Source organism: Dasypus novemcinctus, chromosome 30 (assembly GCF_030445035.2).
Source record: "Dasypus novemcinctus isolate mDasNov1 chromosome 30, mDasNov1.1.hap2, whole genome shotgun sequence".
Taxonomy (NCBI): domain Eukaryota; kingdom Metazoa; phylum Chordata; class Mammalia; order Cingulata; family Dasypodidae; genus Dasypus; species Dasypus novemcinctus.
The window spans coordinates 19,552,929-19,580,891 of record NC_080702.1 but is presented as its reverse complement, the minus strand read 5'-3'; the positions used below and the strand labels follow the sequence as shown (position 1 = coordinate 19,580,891).

General features: G+C 38.2%; 1 protein-coding gene across 2 annotated transcripts in view; it reads right to left on the bottom strand.

Moving 5' to 3' along the window:
• Positions 1-27,963, bottom strand: part of LOC131276918 (zinc finger protein 705F-like) — a 276,256-nt gene that overhangs the window by 90,201 nt on the left and 158,092 nt on the right. Inside the window, exon 5 of one of the 2 annotated variants that reach the window (XM_071212739.1) lies at positions 947-6,053. The exons of the other annotated variant lie outside the window; for it this stretch is intronic. Within the exon in view, the coding sequence (XP_071068840.1) occupies positions 6,018-6,053 (36 nt within the window). The 3' untranslated portion in view covers positions 947-6,017. Of the gene's footprint in view, positions 1-946; positions 6,054-27,963 lie in introns of those variants that run through there. 2 annotated transcript variants of the gene reach the window in all.

The window sequence follows — 27,963 nt, the reverse complement described above, 5'->3', positions numbered from 1 at the left end:
TCAAGAAGTAGTCTATAATAAATTGTAAAGGGCTTTCTATATGTTCACCTGCCATACTAAGAAGAGTAGGTCTTTCCCTCCCAGTCTTTATGCCTTCCTGTTTATCTTTGACCTTTTTCAAAACACTTTTTTTTTCCATGACAACTTTTAAATTTATTTATTTAAAACTTTTTAAAAGATACTTAGATTACATAAATATTACATAAAAAGTGTAGGGGATTCCCATATGCCCCACTCCCTACCCCTCCCATACTTTCCCACATCACCAACATCCTTCAAGAATGTGGTACATTTGTTAGAATTTATGAACACATATCGGAGCATTGCCACTAAGTGTGGATTATAGTTTAAATCATAGTTTAAACTCTTTCCCACACAATTTTATAGGTTATGACAAAATGCATAATGACCATCATTGCAATGTCATGTAGGACAATTCCAATGTCCCCCAAATTCCTTCATGTTACACCTATTCTTCCCTCTCACTCCCCTCAGAACCTCTGGAGGCCACTGCTGCCTCCACATCAATGATAAAAGTTATTCCATTGCTAGAATAACAAACTTTAAAAAAATCAATTTGAATTCCAACCTAATCAGGGCTTATACTACTGTTGGAAAATCACAAAGGGATCTAATAGATAACCAGTCATTAGCCAAGTGAAGAAAACTGTGTGATGTTTTGAAATGGAATCAGTCACTGAAGAACTGTGTGAGCTGTATGACAACCAGAGGAACAAAACACATATCTTGGGTGATCTAGAAGACACTTACCTCCAGATGGTGCTTTGCATATATATTTTCATATCTGTTGTCTAGTTTTGATGTGTATTGGGATTCAGTGTGAGGCTTTTGATATGCATCATTAATCTAAAATATTATCAATGAGATTGAATCACATGAGACTTGGCAAGTATGTGCAAATAAATTCTGCTTGAATTTCAATCACTTTGTTCAATGTAACTTTTATATGAAATAGATAACCAATAGACAATTCTCAAGAACAACCTTCTTAAGTTTCAAGAATATTTTGAATACTATTATTGTACCGGCATTTTTGTTCACATATGAAAATATGTTTCTAAAAAAATTACTTGATAGCAATTGATAAAATAGTTTTTACATATTTGTAAATACTACCAATTAGTTTTACCAAAATGATGGCAAATTTATTCTCCTGCCAAAAGCATTCTATCCCTATATCTACTTGCCTGTTTATCATATGGTCATTTACTAATTCTTATTAAACTTATGAGCAAAACATCTCATTATTGATGCAATTTGTAGCTCCATTATTCCCAGTGAAGTTGATAATTAGTTCACAACATATATAATTCAAGTATATTTGACAATATCAGGAGAGGTAGGAACAAAGCTGTATTGGAATTATAAAAACAATGGAAACACAAATTCACAGGAACAAATGAAGGTAATCAGAAATGTTAAATAAGAAGGTTAGTAAAAGAAACACTACAAAAATATTTATATATATATTTTTGAAGCAGTGAAAACATTGTCTGAAGGGATGACAGCGCAAGTCTGTGATGAATCTGAGAGACACTGAATATACATTTTTGATGGATTGTACAAACCATGGAACTTTATATCACAGTGAACCATGTGGTCAGTGATAGACTGTGGTTAACAGTAGAAATATGAGAGTATTCTCCCCTGAACTATAACATATTTACAATACTAATTCATGGTGTTAATAATAGGGAAGTTTATGGAAAAAACACCTAACAGACATACATAGAATTTTGCACCCCAAAACAGCAGAATATACATTATTTACAAATGTTCATGGCTCCTTCTCCATGATAGACTATATTTTGGATCACGAAATAAGCCTCAATAAATTTAAAAGATTGAAATTATACAAAGCACTTTCTTTGATCATAATAGAATGGAGGTAGAAAGCAATAATAGGCAGTTAAAGGGAAAACTCACAAGTATATGAATGTTAAACAACACATGTGTAAACAATCAGTGAGTGAAATAGAAATTACAAGAGAAAATAATAAGTATCTCCAGGAGAATGAAAAGGAGAAAACAACATATCAAAACATGTGGGATACCGTGAAGGCAATGCTGAGAGTAATATTTACTGTCATTAATGCCTACATTAAAAAAGTAGAACAAGTTCAAATAAAAGACCTAGCTGAAAACCTGCAGGAAATAGAAGAACAGAAAACTAATCCAAAACCAAGTAGAAAGAAAGAAAGAACAGAGTAGAAGAGAAATAAATGAAATTGAGAACAAAAGCAAACAAAAAATTGAGATGATCAACAAAGCCAAAGGTAATTCTTCAAAAAGATCCACAAAATGGATAAACCCTTAGCTTGACTGACAAAGGAGAAAAAAAACAACAGAGAGAAACTGCAAATAAATAAAACAGAAATGAGAGGAAGTTCATTGCTACTGATCCCTTAGGAAAAAGAGATATCATAAGAAGAGAATACAAACAGCCATAACAATTTAGACAACATGTGTGATATGCACAAATTCATTAGAAAACCATGACTAAATTACACAGAACTTACAAGAAATAGAGACCTCACCAAACCAATCACAAGTAATGAGATTGCAATCTTCATCAAAATGAAGAGCTCAACCATGTGCCCTCTCTCAATAACACCCCACCAGTGTTCCTCCTCTGCCATAGTTGAACCTTTCTGTGGTCCAAAACTTCTTAAAAAATGAAGCCCAATATATTGCCTGGTTCCATTAATAGTAAAATAGAATACAGTGATGGGTTGAAAGGTTAGATACAGAATCCATACTAATTTAGAAAAATTAAATAAAGTAAAAATAAGTTGGGGTATCAAAAAATAAAAAAATGAAAAGGCTTTGTTTTTGAAGTTTTGCCTTTTATCACTGTAATAAGTGTTGTCCTGTATGTAGAGTGGCAAGGCAATTTCTTCCATTTCTTCCTCAGTGTCTACATCCTTTCTTTCTTTTTCTTTCTAATTATTAAGTTTGTCTTCACAAAAGTTTTAGATCACAGTAATTCATATATGCAATATACAGTACTCCCACATATCCAGCATCAGACATTTTGTCCCTTCCTCAGCAATGATCTTTTTACATATTCATATTATATTTGCTTCAGCTGATGGAAAGATAGGGAAACAGTGGTTTTCAAACAAGGTTACACTGGGTTTACATTATGGTTTATATTTTAGCGTATACAATTTTCTGAATTTTTAGGTATCTTATGTTTTACATTATGGTTTTCTTGATAAAAAGTCTCTGAAAGATAGGAATAAAAGGAAACTTTCTCAACATGATAAAGTGCCTATGTGAAAAACCCACAGCTAAATTACTCAATGGTGAAAGACTGCAAGCTTTCCTGCTGAGATCAGGAACTAGACAAAGATGCTTACTCTCCTCACTGTTATCCATTATTGTGCTTGAAATTCTAGTTAGAGAAATTCAGCAAGAAAAAGAAATAAAAAGCATCCAAATAGGGAAAGAACAAGTAAAACTACTGCTTTTCATTGATGACGTGTATAGCTGGAAAATCCTGAAAATTTCGTAAAGTGCTATTAGAACTAATAAATGAGTAGTGCAATGTGATGGGATACAAGATTAATATAGAAAAGTCAATAAAAAATGTCTGTGTACACTAGTTATGACCAAACTGAGGATTAAGTTGGAAAAAATTTCTATTTACAGGAGTGACTAAAAAATCAAGTATATAGGAATAAACTTAACCAAGGACATAAAGGACTTCTATTCAGAAAACTACGAAACTTGGCTGAAAAGAAAACCAGGAAGATATAAATAAATGGAAAGACAGTCTTCACTCATGGACTAGAAGAGTAAATATTATTAGGATGTCAAGTCAATGCAAATTTATTTTCAGATTCAACACAATCCCAATAAAACTTCCAAAAGCCTTTTTTGCAGAAATGGAAACATCAGTGTCAACTTTATTAGGAAGGGTAAGGAACCTGAATGGCCGAAAAATGTCTTTAAAAAGAAAATCAAAGTTGGAGGGCATTCACTTCCTGACTTTTAGCACATTACTTAGCTACAGTGGTAAAACAGCATGGTGCTAGCATGAAGAGACACATGCTCACCAATGGAACTGAATGGAGAGTTCAGAAATAGACCCTCACATTTATACTGAAGTGATTTTTGACAAGTCTGTCAAGCCTTCCCAGATGGGCCAGAACAATCTATTCAACAAATGGTGCTGAGAGAAGTGTAGATCCATATCTAAAAGAAAAACAAGAGGGCTTCTATTTCACACTGTATACAAAAAAAATGAGCTGAAAATGGATCAAATACGTAAACATAAAAATTAGAAACATACAAATCTTAGAAGAAAATGTATGGAAACATCCTCAAGATCTCATGATATGTGATGGTTTCTTATATCTTACTCCCAAAGCACAAGCAATGAAATAAAAAAATAGATAATTGGGACCTCCTTATAATTAAATACTTTTGCACTTCAAATGGCTTTTACAAGAAGATAAAAAGGCAGACCACTCAATGGAAAGAAAATTTTTGGAAACCACATCTCCAAAAAGGGGTTGATTTCCATGATATATAAAGAGATCATACAACTCAATAAAAAGACAAGCAACCCAATTGAAAAATGGGCAAATATTGAAAAGACGTTTTTCAAAGAGGTTATACAAATGGCCAAAAAATCATGAGAAAATGTTCAACATCATTAGCTGTTAGGAAATGGGACAGTATGTCACTCTCACACAATGGCCGTTATTATCATTTTTTAAAACTTTCACCCTGCGGCGACGTGCGGCAAGCGGAGGAGCCCACCCCGAGCTGCCCAAGTGCTGCAGTCCCGGGGTCAGCCCAGGGCGGGGCCGTGGTGCGGGCGATGGGGAGCAGAGGCGCCTGGGGAGCTGGCGAGGCCCCGCCCTGGCCCCGGCACCCTCCTGTCCCGGGGGTGGCCTGCTCTGCCCCTCCACGCGGGCTTCCAGGAGCCACTTCAGCCTCTGGCTTGGGGGAATCAGGCGGCGGGGGGGTGACAGGGGCGCTGCGGACCCTCGAGCTGCTGCCATATCGGTGCCCTTGACCAAGGTTTATCCTTAACTGGTGAAATTTGGTTTAAGGTTTCAGTGCTGGCCTTAAGATTTTGCCATCTTTTCTATTAGAGATGATATGCTTTTAGGGAATATTAGATGATAAATGATTTTTTTAATAATTGAAAGTTGTTTGGCACTACATGGACTGAACTAGCTTTCCCTATTTTAAAACCACAAAAGTTTAACTTTAATTCTTTTAAAAAAATCTAAAAAGTTCATGATCAAGAATGTGTCATGGTTGCTATTACAATTAATAAATGGATCTAATGTAACCAAACTCTCAAAGTAATAACTTTTGAGAGGCCCTATCATTTCCCTTCATATTAAAACAGTGATGGTTAAAGTTACTTATTGATGAATTTTTTTCCTGATCGGTCTGGAGAATCTTCTTAGAAGAAAGATTGAGACATAGTTGCTTGTCCACTGCACCAAACCTTGCTTTGTGAACTCCCTTTCATGGGATGTCTGGTTTCTCTCAGGTGGTGTCTGGATACTTCATGTAAACAGCACCACTAGTTCATGTGGCTTTGATGTCCTTGTGTTCCACCACTCACTGATAAGGAAAGGGGTTTCCTTTTTTTTTTTTTTAATTTTTAACTCTGAGGCAATTTCCATTTATTTACCTATCTTGGAGGTAAAAATTGACTGACAAATGGATATTCTAGCCTGGTGGAATATGTCTGAAACTGAAGTTTGGATGTCACACTGTCCAAAGGCCTTTAATTCCTCCTTAATGAACTGAGTCTGTCACAGTGCACAAGCTTCCATCCAATCTAGCAAATGATCCCAAATCTGCTAAGGTGATGGGCCTCATTGGTAGGCCTTTGTTCAGGGAAAATTCATTAAAAGTTTTGGTTGGTTGGAACACTTGATTTTTAGGTAGGACTTGGAATTCTAAAAAGAGTATCAGAGGCCTTATCTTCTTACTTTGCCGAAAGATGAGGAAACCCTTTTTTCTCAGGAGAGATGGCAAAGGCTGCAGTCTCTTGAGACCTGTGGTAAAATAATCAGATATTTTAATTGTAATATTGCAAACTTTCAGGGAAACTGAAGTGGTACTGTAGGAAATGGAATTTAATTGGAAGGGGTTTTCCCCCAATGTTATAAGGATACTTTCTGATTTAATGGAAACAAAACTAGTATGATTGCTTTAGTTTTATTTTTTTATTTTTTATTTGTTTTTTGATTTTGTAAAAATATTACATTAAAAAAAATATATGAGGTCCCATTCAACCCCACCACCCCAACCCCACCACTCCCCCCCCAGCAACACTCATTCCCATCATCATGACACATCCATTGCATTTGGTAAGTACATCTCTGGGCACCTCTGCATCTCATGGTCAATGGTCCACATCATGGCCCATACTCTCCCCCATTCCATCCAGTGGGCCCTGTGAGGATTTACAATGTCCGGTGATTGCCCCTGAAGCACCATCCAGGGCAGCTCCAAGTCCCAAAGACGCCTCCACCTCTTGTCTCTTCCTGCCATTCCCCATACCCATCAGCCACCATGTCCACTTTTCCCACTCCAATGCCACCTTTTTTTCTGTGGACATTGGATTGGTTGTGTCCATTGCACCTCTATGTCAAGAGGAGGCTCAGATTCCACATGGATACTGGATGCAATCCTCCTGCTTTCAGTTCATTAATCTTCATATAGATAGTCACTTTGTGAAGGGTTTGTGTTGTGTGCAAAAATTAAGATACCAGCTGACAGTTAAATGTGTTGCTTTTATAATTTGTTTGCCATAGTATAGTTCCAAATGATTTTAAGTGCTTTCACAGAGCATTCTTTTTTTAAAAGTTTTTATTTGTGAAAGTCAATAATACATTGCAGAATTAGAATGAGCATAAAGAACAGAATTTATATTTATTTATGAGATGTTATTGTGCAGGAACACTCTAGTAAATCATCTTATGAATAAGTTGAATTATTCATTAAGACACGTAATTGTCTCCTAGGGTTACAAAAATGAAATTATTTCGAAAACAGTGCAAAATAACTGAGGAGGCAGTTGACTTTTAGTGACCCTCACCTCTTCAACTCTTGGTTTCCCCTTCCCTTCATCTTTGCCCTCATTTAGGGGGTAACTTTCCCTTACAGTTGAGTTTCATGTGTCACATTCAGTAGCAGCTGAGACATCAGTGACCTCAGTATCCATCAGCTGTTCCCTTCTTCTGCCCCCTGTGTCTCCTCTACCCTATTAGCTATTTCCCTTGCCTATTAATTTTCTCCTTTTATTTTTTCTGCTTTTTCAGCCAGCATATTTTACTGCCAACACCTGCCCTCATCTTCTCTTATGTACCCTTTTCTCTCAAAGACTTAGAAAGGAAAGGAAAATCACCTTCAAGTCCATGAAGTTTTAAATTTTTGAGGTCTAAACTGGTACTTTTCTTTTTGAAGTATATCTTCCAATCTATCCATCAAAAATATAAATGTAGAAAATACAAGGGAATTGAGTGGACAAGCCTGTTAGTGAAAAACCTTCATGCTAGGATCCTTGTTAGAGTTGAGATTATGAGGGTCTACAAGAAGGGTCACAGCAGCACAATGGAAGGAGTGCAGAGAGAGGATGCAGAGGAAACATCTGCCCTGACCTCTTTGGTCAGAACTCTACCCTTGATCAGATGTTGAATTTTAAAATTGCATTTCATTCAGATTTGAAGGCAACAACTATCTCTGATACCCAGCAGAATAAAAAAAAGCTGGAGTGTAACCCCTGCCCCTCAGAAAACAACGTGGCCGACCTGCCCCTTGGAGAAAGCCTTTAACATATTAAAAACCCACAACAACCGATTTTGGTTATATGTTGCATTGGTCCTAGATAAGAACAATAAATGTTGCCTTTTATATCTTGGTTGAAATTGAAGATGTATTTAATTATTTTCAGGTTACAGCTATAGAAATTCAATCTTCTGACTCCTGTGTAAAATAAACCTAATCCTCCACAGATTCATATTTATCCTAAAAAAAAAAGTTGTGCCTTAACAATAGGGCATTATATGATAACAGGGAAACTAAAACCTATTCTTAATAGATGGGGAAAATAGGAACTTTTTGTCATTAAAACTTCAGTTCTTTTAGTGTTTTTAATATTACATGTGTGGGAATTCATTTAAATTAAATGAAGTTGATGTAAAAATATTTTTGCATAATCTGGCATTTAGGCATTTATAACTAAAGTACATTTTTTTTATAACAAACTGGCATCTTGCTGTATATAGATTTGAAATCATACTGTCTTTAGCTTTTCAAATTAAATTAATATAGGATGAGGATAAATCACATATTTTTATTTTACTTTTAGATGAATCTTTTCAATATGCTATTATATCTGTTCTTATAATCCTGGTTAAAAAAATAGCTATTTATTGATGGTAGCATATCAGGAATTTATTAATGTTAAAAATACTGTGTGTCATATGACAAAGTGGGGAAAGGGGCCTGATTCTTATTACCAGTTTACTGAGAGGGTGAGAAGACTTGAACTTTATACTTCAAAAGGAGGTTTTAGTAATTATGAGGTGCTGTTGTTTATGTGTGTTGATTATTTTTATTTCACCGCCACCACCTGGGAAGTGTATGCATTCCTATTTTTCATTTTAAAGGAAAGCATTTATTTATTTACTTATTTATTTATTTATTTTTAAGGCACATGGTGACTTTGGTGGGAAATGAGATGTTAAGAGTGGTTTTCCTTTGACGTAATGTAATCCAAACAGTCAGATCAGGATTATGAATAATAAAACAACTTGTTATATATTGTACTTGTAAGGACTCCCTAAACTATTATAATTATCCTACTTTGTGTAAATTGCAAAAGCAGAAACTGTGATGTTGGAGTAGTAATATGTTCCATTAAAAATCTCCATGAGGTGTTTGTTATACAGGTAGTAAATTAAGGAAAGACATACTCTTTCTGTATTTTTTTAATGTAGGGAATAAAGCCCACCTGAAGTCATTAGATTAATTAACCTAGCAAAATTTCTCATTTCCCCAAATTCTCCTAGCCTTCTCTGTCAGGTTGAGGTAAGGAGGGAACATTTGTGGGCTTCAATTTAAATGTAAATATGGAATTTAATGTTGTGTATCATTTATCTCTACTACTGACAGTAGCCAACACTTGCTTTTCAAAGTCCCTCTAACAGGGACAAACAATGGTGCTGCTAGTGTGTGTTTTTACCATTTGGCAGTGGTAACTGAGGCAACTAGACATGTGTACTCAAGGGGGTTGAGTTCACACTAAAACCATGTCCATGTCCCTGCCTCTTCAGATTTTAATTTTTTTCATCCCCCACTTCCTGTTAATTGTTTCTTATATTGGTGTACCTTAATGATGAGAGGGATTAAAATAATTAATACTTTTCCTGTGAACATCCCTTTGCCTTAAGCATATTTAAAGGTGTAGAAGAACTGGAGTATTTCCTGCTCCCAAGACATGCTTAGACAGCAGTTTTGCTTTCTCATGCTCCTGACCTGCCTCTCACCTGCACTGCTGAATGTAAGCAGTTCCCAATTTTAACCTCTACCAGGGAGTAAACTCTCCTCCCTGTTTTGGAGGAGGTTATATATACCTCACTTGTAGCAGTCATTTTGGTATGTGCTGTTACTAATGTAAACATTTAAGGACAGGAATTGTGTCTTGTTGATTTTGTATTTCCACCTCAGCCTCAGCAACTAGCCCAGTGTCTTGCACAAATGAAGCAGGCTAATAAGATAGGGAATTAATAGGTGGATCTGGAACCTGACAGAGTCCACATGGACATCGGTAACCCCTGAGATGGCTGCTGGAGGACCCCCAGCACCAGGATTCTGCTATCCAGAATAAAGACTTCTTCCTTAGAACAAGGAAGGGCCCCAGATGTTCCCTAGAAATTTTGTCATTGGGTCCTCACTAAGGGATTAATGGGTGGGGTAATCAATCAAAGCAGCAAACAGCTAGAACCCTCCACTACCATTAGCAAAGGGGTGGAATAATTAACAGTTGAAAAGCCAGGCACAAACCAGAGCATGGGCTTTCTTGCCCTGCTCTCCTGCCTCTGGGCCCATCCTGTCCTCTGTGTGCCACTGTTGCCATTTTTCTCCTCTGCCATGTGGCCCCACAAATAAACCTGGAGACTTATAATCTATAATGGGGAATTGTAGCTTGTGAATCAGCCCTCCTCATCCCTTTCCACCCCCTTCCTCTCTACCTGGGACCCCTGCTCTGTTATTTTCTCCCATTTCTCTTCCCTCCTGACCTGAATAAATTGCTGGCTTAACTCACCTGGCATGCTTTTGAAATTCATTTCTGCAGCAGAGCCAAGAACCTAGATAAAATCCGGTAACATATTTGGAGAGCCAGTTCAGGAGTTTATTGGTGAGTGAAACTATGTCCTTCAGCCTGCTTAATGCCTTCCTTTGGTTCTCTATTTTAAATGGGTTTGTGTATGAGCCCCCAAAAGTTGTAATCCTGGGAGGGAAGGGGCTGGGGCTCTGCAATTCTTTGCGTCCCTGCACCATGCCCCGCCTTGTTAGGTCTAACCCCAGTCGGGAGGGCTATGGCACAGAATGGGAGTTAACTGTGCCACTGGCCTTTCAAGCTGTTTTAGCGGCCAGAGGCTCTGCCCTAGGTGCTACCAACTGCCACCTTCTCCTGCCCTCTCCTTTAGAGAGTGCAGGCAGTAATGGAAAGCTGAGGGCTTATTCCTCCCACCGAGTCCATGCCTCTGCAAGCAGCATTCCTATCTGACCACACCCAGTTACCAGGGGGAATGAGTAGGAAAGCAGCAGGCAGAGCCAAGATGGGTGCCATGGGAGCTCCCCTTCCCCAGGGTGGCCACATGGCCAGAATACCCTTGCAATTTCTAACCTTTACCCATAGTTTGGTTTTTTTGCTAAATCTCTTTTTGCAGGTTTGTGTTAGGGTGCTTTGGTCTGTTTTTAAAACTGGAATTAAAGTCCTTGTGAAAAGTCCCTTTGTTTCACAAGAAAGCTATTGCCTCAGAACCCCAAAGCCTGTTAACTTTGTACGATTAAACTCTAGTCACTTAATGGCCTTTTAATAACTGGTTTAACTGGGGAACTATCAGCCAGTAAAGTCATAAGAACTAAGATTGTGTTTAATAATTCTGGAAGGATAGGAAGAAGCAGCACAATTTGACTTGGCAGCTTCAGGTTGAAAATGTAATCAGCCTGTCTCCCAAGTCCTGGCTGCCCTGGGAATACCTGATGGCAGGAGCTCTCTGAAATCCTGGGGTGGTGGGAATCAGACAGCAGCCAAATGTTTCCTGAGATTTAACTCAGGAACTTCTGTTTGGGTCAGTCTCAGAACCTGGAAAGTAGGGGTGCCAAGAACTAAAGCAGGAAACTGAATGGCCCCCACTCCTTGGGCCCATCCATTCAGAGAGCAGCCAAATATCTTCTGGGACTAACATCTCATGTGCTTTGATTTGGGGCCACTGCTCAGGCCTCCCAGTCTGCTTGGACTCATTTATCTGATATCCAGAATCAGATACCCCCAAGACTTGCCCACAAGGATGCTTTTGGGCCAGTTACACCCTGAAAATAAATATTCTCAGGACTCTAAAAAAGGACTTCAGTTCCAAATTATATGGAGCAGTGAATTTAGTCAGACTGGGTCTCTGGGATGCCAGAACAGTCAACTAAAGTGTGCTTCTTCATTCTTCCTAGAATAATGGGTGCAGTCTCTAGCCTACCATTAGACTCCCCACAGTCATCTCTTAGGAATTAGGAAATTCTGCCTACTGCTTGTCCACATGACCACAGTATAGCAAGAGCAGTCTCTGCATAGAACCCTGAATTCCAGTGAAACCAGTGTAAGAAAAGAGAACAGATAAACTGAGGCCCAGAAAAATCATATCATGTCTGCTTAAAGAAATGAGGAAATAAACTTCAAACTTCTCAGTTTAAACTCAGTTGTACCAATGAAAGGTGTGAATAGTAATCAAAATAAAAACTTCATGTGCCATCATTTAAAGTCAAATGCTAAAGGTATAAAAATCTCTCTGTTTTAATTTGTTCATAATTTTGTGTTCAACTTTGAAATCTGGGTTTAACTTTGTCAGTTTGCTTGTGCCTATGAAATCAGATTTGGGGTTCACCAGTTACAAATTGAATAACAGTGAAAGGTAACTTGAAAATTAGTCTTTGAGTGTCAGTATTGTCTTGCTAGTAGATTTAATGCATAAATCACAAGTGCAAGTAATTCAGATACTGGAAAAACAGAAAAACGTCACAAAGTTGTTATTAACAAAGTCTTGTGGCTTAGATAATAAAGGTGCCCAAATCACCTTAAGGTAAAAACTTATTAAAAAATGTAACTAAAAGTTAAAATCATTTATAGATGCATTTATATAATAAAACAGCAGAAGGGTAATAACTGAAATTATAACTGGGTGGATTTAGCCTGAACCTATTATTGTAAGTATAAATTCAAAACTGACCTTACCTTCATTTATGGTCACTTCAGGCCTAGCCTCACCCGTTGCCTTTCTTTATGGTTATTTCACAACAGCTTCTGCCCCTATGGCTCAGGGGAAAACAAATGTGAAACATCCCTGTCTCCTGTCCTACTGGTACTAGTAACTCTGCTCCTCTTATGATTCCAAGTGTGGACTAAATTGCTGCCTGGTGGAATTCTTGACCTTCAGGACTGAATTTCCACTTTCCCAGTCCAGGGGACACTGGAATCTTTTTATCTCTAAGGACTGGGAAGTGAAGGAGGCCTCTGGCCTTAATAGTCAGGGTTCCTAAATGTGGCAATTCATGAGAGAAACCAGTTTCCCTGAGGCTTCAGTAGTCTCAGTGAATATACATAGAATTAGTCTTGTTCATCCAAAGTCTGCTAAAGTCAAAGTAAAATATAAAGTTCTAAAACAAAGGAAAATTGTATTAAAGCATTGGGAACATTTTGGTTATAAGCCATTCGTTAAGAAACAAAATTCTTGGTCAAAACTGCATGGTCATAGTGCAAATTAAAGATAAAACCTTCCAAGAGAGCTTTCAAATGTTTTGCAGTTAAACTTATTTTGTAAAAAATGAAAATTTTAAGTAACTAAGTGGTGTGTCTGTGTCAAACTATTCATGTCTGCCTATTTGCTCAGTGTGTAACTTCATACATCAGGATGATAATATCAAATTGACAATTAATGAAAATCCTAAATTCTTATCTAATGAAATTAAATTGAAGAAATGTAGGGCTGCCCTCTCTTAAATGCATAAAGGAAATTCCATTGGTTGCTAATTGAAATCTAAGGTAAATTAACCAGTCTGTGGTTGTGGTCAGTTATAAAGAGTTTATAAAAGCATCTTCCAACTAGAAATCTGGATTGATATTAATGGCAAAAAGTAACTTCATAGCAATAAAACCTGTCTGAAAGTGACCTCAATGTACATATTCAAGTGGTGGTAATAAAGAGTTACCTTGATTCCATTGGGAATCTTCAGCTTTCATTTTAAAAATGGGAAAAATAATTTTACCTCTACTGCTTAAGTAACATACCTGCTAATGTCTTCATGGTAAAATTGTAGAAGTAAGCAAAGTCATTTGATATGTAACACATTGCACTGGAAATATTTAAAAGGTATATAAAAATCAAGAGACTTTAGCATTATCAAACTCCCTTGTGCATTCAAATCAGGCCTTGACTACATTGCAGGTTGTCTCTCCATATGAATTACTGGCTGGGTTGATCACTGAACCCTCAAACAATACAGGTATCTGCTGCATGTCTGGTTGTGCTCCTGAAGTTGACAGAAACTATGTTGCATTTTCAAAACTCCTGCAGCCAATGATGGCTTGGTACAGCCAAATGCACAATGGATATGGCCTCCAAACTGGCACTGTTCTATAGTGCCAGAGAATGTTATACACCAGGCCAGTGAAATACTGGAAACTACCTTCTTAGCTTCTCTCTAGGATTAACAATGCTGTGGCTTGCTGTGTGAAGGACATACCAAGTGGAGCCATAATCACCAGACTACTGTAAGTAGAACTTAAATAAAAATTGACATTATGGCCTGCTCCCATGGAGAGATATCATGTAAGGTATTGCAAACCTGAAACGTGGATCTATTAATTGCAGCTCAAAGAGAAACTAATGCATTGAGTAGTACATTAACTAGTATTAAGTACAATACCTTTATCCAATTTTAAATATATGCCTGTCGATTATAGTGTTATCTTTTCTATTAGGTCATGTACAGAAAAACATTGAACATATTAAAAGTCTTGGGGGAAGTGAACTTGGCCCAGTGGTTAGGGCATCCGTCTATCACATAGGAAGTCCACGGTTCAAACCCTGGGCCTCCTTGACCCGTGTGGAGCTGGACCATGTGCAGTGCTGATGCATGCAAGGAGTGCTGTGCCACACAGGGGTGTCCCCCACATAGGGGAGCCCCATGCACAAGGAGTGCATCCCATAAGAAGAGCCACCCAGCATGAAAAGTAAGTGCAGCCTGCCTAAGAATGGCATTGCCATACGGAGAACTGACATCAACAAGATGGTGCAACAAAAAGAAACAGATTCCCATGCCACTGACAACAACAGAGGCAGATAAAGAAGAAGACACAGAAAATAGACACAGAAAACAGACAAATGGGGTGAGGGGGGAGAAAGGGAGAGAAATAAATAAATAAACCTTTTTAAAAAAAAGTCTTGGTAAACTTCATTTTCTGAGTAGTTAATGAACATGTCTGTAAAATAAAGGAATGGCCACCTTGCCAGAGAGCAGTGGGGGCAACAACCCTTTTAATTGAGAAAGCCACCAAACTAACTTGGGGGCAACCTCTCACAGTTTTCACCCCATACCACATAAAGGATGTGCTTGAGGCCAGGGGCCACCAGTGGCTCACAGGTAGCTGGTTAATTAAATACCAGGCTCAATTACTGGAAACCCCTGAAATGAAAATAAGAGTACATCAGACTCTTAACCCAGCCTCAGATCCTGAGGGACCCCTTCTCCACTCCTGCTATGAAACTCTTAACCAAAACTACTCAAACAGGCCAGATTTAAAAGATGAGCCCCTTGTGAACCCAGACACTGAATGGTTTACAGATGGAAGCATTTTTATCAAGGAAGGAATTAAAAAGGCAGGCTAGGCAGTAGTTTCTCAATTTGAAAACATAGAAGCCAAGCTCTTCACCCTGGAACTTCAGCCCAGAAAGCAGAGCTAATTGCCCTTACCTAAAATTTAAAACTAGCAGCTGGGAAACGGGCTAATATTTAAAGACTCTAAATATGCTTTCCTTGTCCTTCATGCTCTGCTGTGTGGTGAGAACGAGCCTTTCTTACTAACTGTGGGTCACCTATTAAGCATAGGCAAGAAATCCTAGATTTACCAGAAGTCATACTGTTATCTCAAGAAATAAGCTGTGCATTGTCCAGGGCATCAGAAAACAAACACTGCTATAGCAAAGGGAAATACTTGAGCTAATGGTAAAATACTTGAGCTGTTAAAGTGGCAGCACAAACCCAGGTCTCCCTCCTATCCCTCTTCCAACACCTGCCAGTTAATAACTCAAAGAATGGGAAGCTTAACTATCCTTCCCCTTTAAAGCCCCCTGTCCAGATGTGGAGATCATATCCAGGGGAGGACTGGTAGACCCATATGCCTCCTACCAGATCTGTGTTTTCCCACCAGAAGAGAAACAGCAAACAAGGTGGCTAAAACACACTTCAACCTATCCCCTTTAAGACGGTTCATGGGAAAACTTTCATGATCCAAGATCTGAAAATCAGTTCCTGATCACAACTTGGGGAAAAAAAAAAATCCAATTCCAACTTGATGTACTAATCCTGAATGAAACCTGCTTCCCAAGAAATTGCCAGCTCACCAAAACACCTAATGGGATGTACAAATAAATGCCAGTCATTGGACAGCCTGAAATACCTCTGCAAGAGAAAAAGCTAAGTATTGTCTGTGTCAAAGTCAGCTGTTTCCTCTAACTCTAGCCTAAATGCCTATTGCTAGAGGGAGTACAAACCAAACATCCCTTGAAAAAACTCTAAAACTCTTGTCTGTTTTCTTTTGAAAAAGGCAATATTCCTTCTCATTCCCCTCTTAGCTGCTTTAAGCATAACCAGAACCATTGAAAATTTGGGTTGGCAATCTATACTAAACCCTATTATCTATGTCAATTGTCCCCTAGAACTAACAGTGTAGTTGAAATGAGCCTTGCCTTAGAAGCTCTGAAACAGCAGGCAGACTCTCTTGCTGCCATGGTAATGCAAAATCACAGGACATGCTAACTGCAACAATCACTTGACATGCTAACTGTAGCACAGGAAGGGTATGTTCTTTCTTTAAGGAAAAATGCCATCTCTACATAAATTACTCTAAAACAGCCCTAGACAATATTCAAAACCTGCAAAATAACACCAACCAATGTCAAAGAAATGCAGCCTTTATAGACACCTGGCCTTTTCTACTCCTGTAGTCCAGTGTCCTGTTAGTGGGACCATATATTCTCAAAATTTTAATTAATTTTATTTCTCCCAGGATCAACATCTTGTTAGCCACATGAGGACTTCATCCAGCTTCATACAGATGCCAGATCTGTCTTCTTCCAGTTGAAATAGAATACTTGGGAATTCTATACCTTGTCAGGCAGGGTCTGCAAGCTCCTAACCAGCAAGAAGTAGCTACAGAAGAAAGATCATCTTCCATCAGCACCCCTTTAATATTAAAGGTGTAGAACTCTCTGAGGGGGGAATGAGGCAGGCAGGCTAATAAGATAGGGAATTAATACATGGATTTGGAACCTGGTAAGAGAGTCCATGTGGACATTGATAACCCCCAAGAAGGCTGCTGGAGGACCCCACCTCCAGTATTCTGCTATCCAGAATAAAGGCTTCTTCCTGGGAACAAGGAAAAGTCCCAGATGTTCTTTAGGAAATTTATCATTGGACCCTCACTAAGGAATTGAGGGTGGGGTAATCAATCAAAACAGCAAACAACTGAAACCCCCTCCATGACTGAGGGATTACTACCAAGCACCAGCTGATGATGTAACTAGAAATAGACCTTGAATAAAAGGGTCAACTCAAACCAGCAGAATATCTCAGCCTACATGTACTATCAGACATTAAAAACTGCTTTATGACTCTGGATAAAGGGGGGAAATGGAAAGGACTAAAGAATTTATATGGCTATGAGTCTCCAAAAAAGGGTCAAGAGGTCATCAAAGGGGTGATGCTTATGCATACCTCAGCAGAGTCCCAGAGACAGCCAAAGTAGACAGAAGCCCATGTATTGGTCCTCCTGAGGGCTTCAGAAATCCACAGGTTCTATGGTCATGGCAGATGACTCTGGAATTCAGTACCATGTCAGTTGGCCCTACTTTGGAGTTTGTGTTCCTGAGTGTGATGGAGTTGGACACAGATATGACCTTCCTACACATGCCTCTTGTGATTCTTTTACTGGAACTGTGGGTAGCACTAAGGTTGGTGTATACTCAGCAGACCTGAATCTCTGGACTGTCCATATGACAGCCAGGCCCTGAGCCTTAGTGGACTTGCATCTCCTACCATCTGGTTTATTGGACTTACCCTGGCCAGCTAATAGGGAGGTGAAGAAGGTCAACCACCACACCAGGGAGCCAAGAGTGATTATAGCTGAAAGCAGGAGAATTGCACCCATCATCCATGTGGAATCTAATCCCCCTCTTGATTTATAGAAGGAGTCGACATAACCATCCCAGGGTCCACAGGATGAAGGAATAGAGTATGGACTAGAGTGGACTTACTGATATTCTACTATGGAACTATTGTGATTAGTAATGGAAGAAATTGTAGCATTGATGTGGAGACAGCCACAGTAGCTGCTGAGGGTAGGACAAAGGAAGAAGGGATTTGATGTGGGGGCAATTTCAGGACTTGGAGTTGTCCTGGGTGGTACTGTGGGGACGGATGCTGGATAGTGTATGTCCTGCCATGGCCCACTTGGTGGACTGGGGGAAAGTGTAAACTACAATGTAAACCATTATCCATGTGGTGCAGCAGTGCTCCAAAATGTTTTCATCAAAAGCAATGAATGTGGCAGGATGATGAAAGAGGTTGTTAATGTGGGAAGAGTGGGGTAAAGGGGTTGGGGGTATAGGGGACCTCATATTTTTTAATGTAACATTAAAAAAAGTAGTGAAAAAAAGTAAAAAATCTTCTTTAAAGATAAAAATAAAATTGAAGATCCCTACATTTATGTAATGTTCATATAATCTAAAACTTCATATAAAATAAAAATTAAAAATTAAAAAAAATTTAAAAATTTCAATAGTATCTTGAAATTTAATTGATGTATCAAACAAACCACAAATGGAATTAGTTCAACTGCTGAAAAAGCTGAAAAACTTAGCCACATTGTTGTCACTAATAAAACAGTTTTAGTTGCTTAGTTGATAATAAAAATGCCTAATTTGTCTTGAAGTGAAAATTTACTAAAACTGTAACTAAGAGGTAAGAAAAAAACATTATATAAATGTTTTTATGTTATAAAACAGCAAAAGGATAATATCTGAAATTGCTGAACCTGGCTGGACATAACCTAGGCTTACTATTGTGATGATAAGTCTAAATTAAATTTACATTTCTTGATCCTTACTTCAAGTTCAGCCTCACCCTTGGGTATGCTTGCCATTATAATCATAATCCAAAACTGAACTTAACTTTGCTTATAGTTATTTCAAAACTAGCCCTCACCCTCAAGAGTGCTTGCTATTTTGATGGTTAATTCTAAACTGAACTTGCCTTTGCTTATGGTAGTTTCAGGACTGGCCTCACCATTGTAATTGTAAATAGTCTATTCTCCCCTGTTTGAATCCATGGAAAGTTTTGCTCCCCATGATCAGAGGAAGGCAAATTTGAGACCATCCTGTCTCCTATCTGCCCACTGGCCTTAATAATCCTGCTTTCACTCATGGGTATCCAGGTGTAGGCTCCAATGTACCTACTCTGGACTGGAGTTCAGAGGGACCCCATGACATTTGCGGAGATTGCTGCCCTGTAGAATCATCAAAACTCAGGTTTGGACACCCATTCTCCTAGGGCAGTGGGTGCCAGAGTCCAATTATCTATGATTACTGGAAAGTGGGTGCCTTCCACCCCAAACATGAAGGATTCTGAAAGCAGCAGGTCATGAGAGAAACTAGTGTTCCATGAGACTTCAATGACATCAGTGAGTATATACAGAAATGTTATTGTAATATGGCCTGTACATGAATTCAAACTTATCTAATTCTGTATCCAAGTTTGCCTAGTTTTCAGAAAGCCAATTACATGATATTGTTGTAGAATTTGATACTAGGTTCAATTCTTTCCATGTAGGAATGATTTTGAGAAGGAAAAATGATTTCTTGATGGCCAGCCAGACTCGGGGGCTTTGTGTTTTGAACCTGAGCCCTAAACAAGAATTTTGAGTTCCTTTTATAGAGAGGAAGGGTCAAATGGTCCTTTTGTTTCAGTTCTCAATAGGCTTGAATTAGCATATATCTTCCACATCCTAGGTAAGCTTTTAGCATGGACTTCATACATTCTAGAGAAGCTTTTAGCACATTTGGTTTGCATTTTCCCTGAATATTTAAAGTTTATAGAGTTTGCATTGATAAACTGTTTCCTGGGACCGGAGTCATTGCCATGGTTACCAAGGGCAGGGCTGTAGCCTCTCACCATCCCACACCCACAAGTCAGGACAGACAGCGCAGGTTAAGGTTATCTCTGAACAGACAAAGAGTCTCCCAGAGCCTATAGGCTCTATAGGCTTTGAATATTCAGAGAGGATATAGACTGAGTATGTATTCCAATTTATATTCAGACAGAAATAGGGCAATATGTTAATTCAAGCTTGCCTAGTATGTGTGTGGTATGTTAATCCATGCTTACCTGGTATCGAAACAAACACCTAATCTCTAAGAAAATAAAAAAGAAAGTCCCTTTTGCATCAAGGTGCTGCTTGAATCCCACACCCAAATACTCTGTATAAGAAGGACCTGAAAATATTGCTCAGGGCTCTCTTTTTTTGGACAGAATTATGCCAGGCCTGACCAGTCATAATAAATCTTCCTTCTCAAAGAATTCCTGCATCCTAGCCTTCAAGATGAAATCACTGAATCCTCTTTGCTTCCACTACATTTCTTGGGGGCCCATCTAGGATTGGTATGAAGCCCAGAGTTACCAACAGTTGGTTGCCCTCTCTGATGTCTCCAAGGAAGCCAGGAGGGCCCAGGTGATTTCCATCCCAGGGCACCCCTAGACCCCTTTTAATTCAGAGGGAGGTTGTGAACTCTGCTGGACCCCTCCTGGAAGAAACCAGAGGCACTGAAGGGTCTAAAGGAAATCCTGAGAATGAAGAAGGGTTTGCACACACCAGAAGTGTAAGACCCCTGGGGGCATAGTGTAAGAAAAGCCTAACTGTGAACATTAGAAGGGGTGACTGATCAACTCCTGAGAGGACCCTAGTACCCCCAAAAGTTTTTGGGAAAACTGTCTTCTCCAGGTCTGAAAAGGCAAAAAAAGCCTAATGTTTGGTTTTAGCTGACCATGGGTTGTATGTGGTTTGCTGTCACTAAGATAGTGAAGGTTTGGTTACAGTGGGAGAGGCAATGATGGGTTTAAGTCCCACTCCTTAGCTCCCTTTAAGAAAAAGTCCTGTTGCCTCTTGTGCCTTTATTTTGGCTGCTCTCTCTCTTTCTGCTGCCACAGAAAATAAGGCATCAATATCTCAGTGCTTTCCACTGAGATACATCCTGCAGAATTGCTCTAAATTTGAAATATCTTGGTTACAAAAAATTGAATTGGCTTTTGTGATAAAGCTGAGTCTGAATATGAATTGAGCTATGGAGACATTTGGCCAAAAATGAGTCTTTCGATTTTAATGCTGGATTGCAATTGAGCTTGGTTTGCAACTGAGCAGGGGTGTTCAGAGAGCCCTTAAAAGTTCCCCTCACTACTTGGAGTTGCCCTGGATGGTTTTTCAGGGGCAATCACCGGACACTGTAAATCCTCCCAGGGCCCACTGGATGGAACGTGGGAGAGTATGGGCTATGATGTGGACCATTGACCATGAGGTGCAGAGATGCCCAGAGATGTACTTACCAAATGCAATGGATGTGTCATGATGATGGGAGTGAGTGTTGCTGTGGAGGGGGAGTGGTGGGGTGGGGGTGGTGGGGTTGAATGGGACCTCATATTTTTTTAATGTGATATTTTTACAAAATGAATAAAATTTTTTTAAAAAGAGTTCCCCTCCCCTCACTAAGTTTGCAATAATTAACACGCTGTAACTCAGTTCCCCTGATATTCATTAAAAAAGAAAAGCCCCTCTCCCCATAGCCTATGATGGCACTTCCCAAAAGTTAAATGTAGAAACCTCCTAGAAATAGAAGTAAAAAGTAAAAGTAAATGCTTGGAAATGGCCATATCAGAGAAATGGAAATTATGAGTCAAATTGATGGATGTTGTGTTTCTGTCTGTGTGCTCCACGTGGCTCTTTAGTGTTTGTCCATTTGTTTGATGCCAAGGTATGTTTTCATGCCTCTGGATGGTGGTATTGAATTGTGTGAAATGTTGGACTTTGGTTAGGCTTGAACTCTGAGATGCCAAGTCAGTTGACTAAAAGTTTGTCTCTTCGTTCTTTCTAGAGTGAAAAGCATGGCTTCTGACATGCTAGTGGGCTCCCTATGGGAGTCTCTTCTCAGGAATCAGAAGGTTCTGCCTGCTGCTGCTCCACATGGCCACAGAGCAGCCTCTGTGTGGAACCCTGAATTCCAGTTAAATGAGTGTAAAAAAAGGAAAAGATAGATCTGAGGCCTAGAAACCTCATATCATGTCTTCTTAAGGAAATAAGAAAATAAACCTCAAACTTCCATTAGTGTAAACTCAGTTGTGCCTATAAAATGTGTAAATAGTGATCAAGATAAAAGGAGCTCTTATGCCTAGAAAATCAGACTTGGAATTCTCCTGTTAAAAAGTATGGAATTTTCTCTTGTGTTTTAATCTTTGCTTAAACTCTAAAGTATTCAACTCTAAAGTATGCATTTAGCTTTACCAGTTTGCTTATGCCTAGAAAATCAAATTTGGAGTTCACCTGTTAAAAAGTATAGAATTTTCTCTTCTGTTTTAATCTGTGCTTAACTCTGTGTTCATCTTTAATGTCTTCATTTAGTTTTGCCAAATAATTCCTAAAAGAGCTCTATTCAAATAGTTAAAATTAAATATACAGTTATATATATAATGAATATTCCTAGAACCCAAATTAAGCTAAAGAAAACTTAGAGGTAACAGATTAAAACTCTTCTAAGCAGAAAATAAAAAAAGAATCAGTTTATTTTATAAAGGGTTTTAGTTCCGTATAAAGAAATGAAAAAATAATAATTCCTTATATAAACTATTAACATTTTCAATTTATTTAGCTTGGGTGTTATCTTTTTGATTGTATAAAATGCCAAGATAATAAATTAATATCATATGTATTAATATTATATGTATTATATGTATTATATATATTATATATTATATGTATACATAATAGTATATGTAATATTATTTGATAAAAATTCTAAGTTCATATCTAATGAGATTAAAGAAATGTAGATATGCCCTCTCTTAAATTCATAGAGTAATCCATAAGTTGCTAATTGAAATGAAAGATAAATTAACCAGTCTATGTGGCTGTGGATAATTATACAAAGTTTGTAAAAGCATCTTCTGAACTGAAGCATTTAAATTGCTAATTCTAAAAAGCAATTATTAACTAGAAACCTAAACTGATGTTAATGGCAAAAAGTAACTTCAAAGCAGTAAAAACTGTCTGGAATTCACCTCAATGTGAATTTCAAGAAATGTAGATCTGCCCTCTCCTCAATCCAAAAAATAAAATCCCTCAGTTGCTACTGTAAGCTAAGGTAAATTAACAAGTCTATATACTTGTGCTTAAGTATAAAAAATTTGTAAGAGTATCTTCCAAATTAAAGCATTTGAATGACATTCTAAAAAGCCATTAGTAATTAATATCTAAATTACTATTAATGGCAAAAAGTAACTTCATAGCAATAAAACCTGCTTGAAAGTCACCTCAACTGCATATTCAAGTAATTTTCATTTCAAGTAATGACAATTACCTTGATTTCATTGGGAATCATCAGTTTTCATTTTAAAAATAGGAAAAATAGTTTTTCCTCTATTGCTAAAGTAAAATACCTGTGTAATTAATGTCTGCATGGCAAAAGTTTAAAAGTTAAAAGCAAAGTACTAAAAAGTTCACTTAAAATGTAACACATTGCAATGAAAATGTTTAAAAGATATATAAACATCAAGAAACAGACTTCAGCATTGCCAAATCCTCTTGTGCATTCAAACCAGGCCTTCAATACACTGCAGGTTTGCCTTTCCATATGATTATTGGTTAAGTTGATGACTGATCAGTAAAACAATAAAAATACCTACTACATCTCTTGTGCTCCTGAAGTGGATGGAAACTACATTGCAGTTTCTAACTCCTGCAGCAGCCCACAATAACTCAGTACTACCAAATATAGGATGAATATCACTTCCAGACTGGCACTGTTATATAATGCCAAAGAGTGCTATGCACCAGGCCTGTAAAATACTGGAACCTATTTTCCTAGCTTCTCCCTAGGGTCAGTGGTGCTGCAGCTTATGTGAAGAACATGCATAGTGGATCAAAGATTACCACAGCACTGTGAGTAAAACTCAAATCACAATTGGCACTATAGCTTGCTCCCATGGAGAGATAACCTATACAGTATTGCAAACTTGAAACTTGAAGTTATTAATTGCAGCTCAAGGAGAAACTTATGGGTTGAGTAGTACATTAATTATTATTAAGTACTGCACCTATATCCTATTCAGTTATGCATTTTTCAAAGCATCAGAAAACAAACACAACTATAGCAAAGGGAAATGCTCAAAATGTTTCCCTCCTACCCCTTGTTCCAGTAACTGTACCAGTACTTGAAGTTCCACAGTATACCCAGGAAGAACAAACCAGGGCAGCTAGCCTGGAATTCACCCTGGAAACTAATGAATAGCTTATGAAAAACATTCAAGTCTACCTGCCAGGAGTAGTGCAGTGGAAAGCCCTTCATGGACCTCACCAAGCCACTCATCTAGGGAAAGATGCCCTAACTAGCTTAGCCAAATGGGTTTTCAGAAGACAAAGCATGGTAAAAAGCAGTCAGAGAAATTACCAGGAGTTGCTCAATTGGAGCCAAAATTTAAAAACAAACAAACAAACAAAATAACCTTTACTCTGCAATTCTGATCACTCCCAGAGCTATTAAAGTTAAAGAAATGTGCATTTGGTGCACTAATCCTGAACAGAGTCAGCTGCCCAAGAGAGGGTCAGTTCACCAAAAGCACCTGACAGAACACATGTGTTACAGTCATTGGACAGCCTGAAATATCTCTTCAAAAGACAAAGCTACGTTGTGTCTATGTCAAAATCAGCTGTTCCCTCTAGCCCTAGCCCAAATGCCTATTGCTAGGGGAAAGGCAAACCAGACTTCCCTTTTAAAAAAACTTGCCTCTTTTCACCTCCTTTAGCTTAACTGAAAAGAGAAATGCCTCTTCTCATTCCTCTCCTCTACCATAAGAACTGGGATTGACAATTTATACCTAAACCTTTTGTCTATTAAAAATTCTCTCTGAAGTTAGGCAACAACATAAAATAACTCAAAGAAAAAAACTGTTTCCCACCAACTTTAGGAAAATTCAGCCTTTGCAGGCACCTAAACTTTTCTACTTCTGTGGTCCAGTGTCCTCTGGACAGTATCTGGTCAGTGGGACCATATATTCTCAAAATCATAATTAAGTTTATTTCTTCCAGAATCAGCATCTTGTTAGCCATATGGAAATTTTATCCAGCTTCACTCAAGATGTCAGATCCATCTTCCTCCAACCAAGGTAAAATAGATAGGAAGAGAGTTTCACATCTTGTCAGGTATGGCTGACTGCCCCTTAGCAGCAGGAAGTAGCTACATTAAAAAGATCATCTCCCTTCAGCACCCCCTTTAAGATCAAAGGTGTAAAATGCCCTAAATAAAAAAAATAGGGCAGGCTTGTGAGATAGGAAAATGGTAGATGGATCTGGAAACTTGCAAAAACCTCCCCATGATTGCAAGACTCAGAAGAAGACTTCCTCCAGAAGCCAAGTAAAGCCCTGGAAGTTCCCAGAAACTATTACTAAGCCCTCCTGAGAAATTAATGGGAAAAATAAGCAGTTGTGATGGTGAACAGCTAAAAGTTCTCCCATTCTCTCATCATACATTCTCTGTTTCCTCTCCTTAATAATAACTAGAGTATGTCCTTCAATAATGCAGTAAGAGCAGAGACAGTGGCTCACCTCATAACCTGACAATATTGATACCCAAGTTTAACAAGCTGAAACAGGCAACAAAAGGGGGAATAATATGGCCTGTACATGAATTCAAAATTATCTAATCCTGTATCCAAGTTTGCCTCATTTCCAGAAAGCCAATTAAGTGATATAGGCTCTATAGCCTTTCAATACTTAGAAAGGATTTAGACTGAATGTGTGTTCAAACTTACATCCAGATGGAAAGTGAGCAATATGTTAATTCAAGCTTACCTGGTATGTGGGTGGTACATTAATCCAAGCTTACTGGGTATCCAAACAAACCCCTAAACCCTAAGAAACTAACAGAGAAAGTCCCTCTTGCATCAAGGTACCACTTGACCACCACTCCCAAACTCTCTGTAGAAAATGGACCTGAAGTATTGCACAGGGCTCAGTTTTTTTGGACAGAAGTCTGCCAGACATGGCCTGTTGTAATAAATCCTCCTTCTCAGAGAATTCCTGCATCCTAGTCTTTAATATGTGATCACTGAATCCACTTTGCTTCCACTACAATTGCTTATCTGAGGTTTCTCAAAGTTGAAATGGAAACTAAGCAGAATTCTGAAGTAAAGGAAAAATGTTGATTGTATTTTAAGTATTGGGAACAATTTTGTTTTAAGCCAATGACTAAGAACAGTTCTGTGTAAAACTGTATCATCACAGTCCAAGTTAGAATAATCAGAAATAGCCTACAAAGAGATCTTTTGAATATAATGTTATTTTACAGCTAAATCTATTTCTTAAGAGAATGAAAATTATAAGTAACATTGAGTTGTATGTTTTTGTGTCTTTTTGTGTCTATTTGGCCAGTGTATATTTTCATATTTTAGGTTGGTAATATCAAATGAACAAGTTAAAAGTTTTAAAGGAGCTCTCTTCAAATTGGTAAAAATTAAATAATCACTTAAATACATAAATGTATTTTCATGGAGACTATTAGTCAGCCAAAGGAGAGCTGATGCAAAACACCAGAAATTGGTTGGTTTTTATGAAGGGTATTTATTTGGGGTAGGAGCTTACAGATACCAGGCCATAAAGCATAAGTTACTTCTCTCACCAAAGTCTATTTGGAGAAAGATGGCTGATGACATCTGTGTCAGTTCAGGCTTTCTGGGTTCCTATGTTCCTGGGGCTTGCTTTTCTCTGGGTTCAGCATTCCTTCCTTCCTGGTGCTGGCTTCTCTTTCCTCTGGGTGCTAACTTCCCGGGCATTCAGCATAAAACTCTAACATCAGAAACCCCCAACTCTGTCCTTTGCCATGCCTTTTATCTGTGAGTCCCCACCCACCAAGTGGTGGGGACACATCGCCCTAATCATATCTCAATCATGCCCAGGTACAAATCAGATTACAAGCATAATCCAATATTTCTTCTTGGGATTCGTTAATTATATCAAACTGCTACAGAGCCCAAATTACAGAAGCTAAACAGGATAGAAAGGTCATATAGAACTCTGAATATAGAAACTGTTGGAAGAGGAAACATATTTTTCTAAACTCCTTGAACTACCAATCCCCCCCAGGACTTCCCTCTCTTTGCAAGAGCTATGGTGGAAATGCTATGTATGCTATGTATGTCAGTCAAATGAAGGCTGAAGCAAAGTACAAGGAATCTGTTGGCCTTTATAACAGGTGTTTGTTTGGGGAGAAAGCTTACAGTTACAAGGTTCTAAAGTGTCCAACTCAAGGTACCATAAGAGGTATCTTCTCACAAACTCCTTTGTAATGTGTTGAACAAGGTGGTTAATGATCTCTGAGACTGAAGGGCTCATTTCTTTCTGGGCCTTCTCAGTTTGTCAGGGCTCTGGTCTCTTCAGCTGCAAAGTATCAGGTGAATGGTTCAGCTCTGCCTAGAGCTTTAGTAGTTTGAGAGTTCTTTCTGTCATGTGGTAGGATTAAAAAAAATGACCAAATTTTCTCCTCTTCTGTGTAATGACAAAATTCTCTCATATGGCACCTATGGAGCACTTTCTCTTTCCTTGTGTATCAAATTCTGTGTGTCTTCTTGAGAGACTGTCCAGTAATAAAGCCTTCCAAGGGAGCAGGAATTTGACCTTTAGTTAAACCCTGTTGATGTGGTAAAATCAGAGCCCTAATCTTGATTTCATCACATAAACATAAAACTTTTGAATTTAATACAACCAAAGGCTAACACACCCAGATGAAAAGACCAGTTAATGAACATAATCAATATATGTTTTTTGGAATTCATAAATATCAAACTTTAGGTGTGACAAGAGAGGGAAATGTAGGTTTAATTTAAAACGCCATCTACTAGGCTGGGAAATTAAGATTCATGTTATTTTTCTGTAATTCCTATATTAAAAGTTTTTTAGCAGTTTGATATTATTGATGAATTCCAAAAAGAAATACTGGATGATGTTTGTAAACTGGTCTTTTCCTTTGTGCATATTGGAGTGTATTGGATTCCAAAGTTTTACTTTTACTTGATTGAATAATGATTAAGACTTTCCCTGGGCCACATCAGTAGGATGTTGATCCCTTGACCCTTGGTGGGTGGTGATTCATA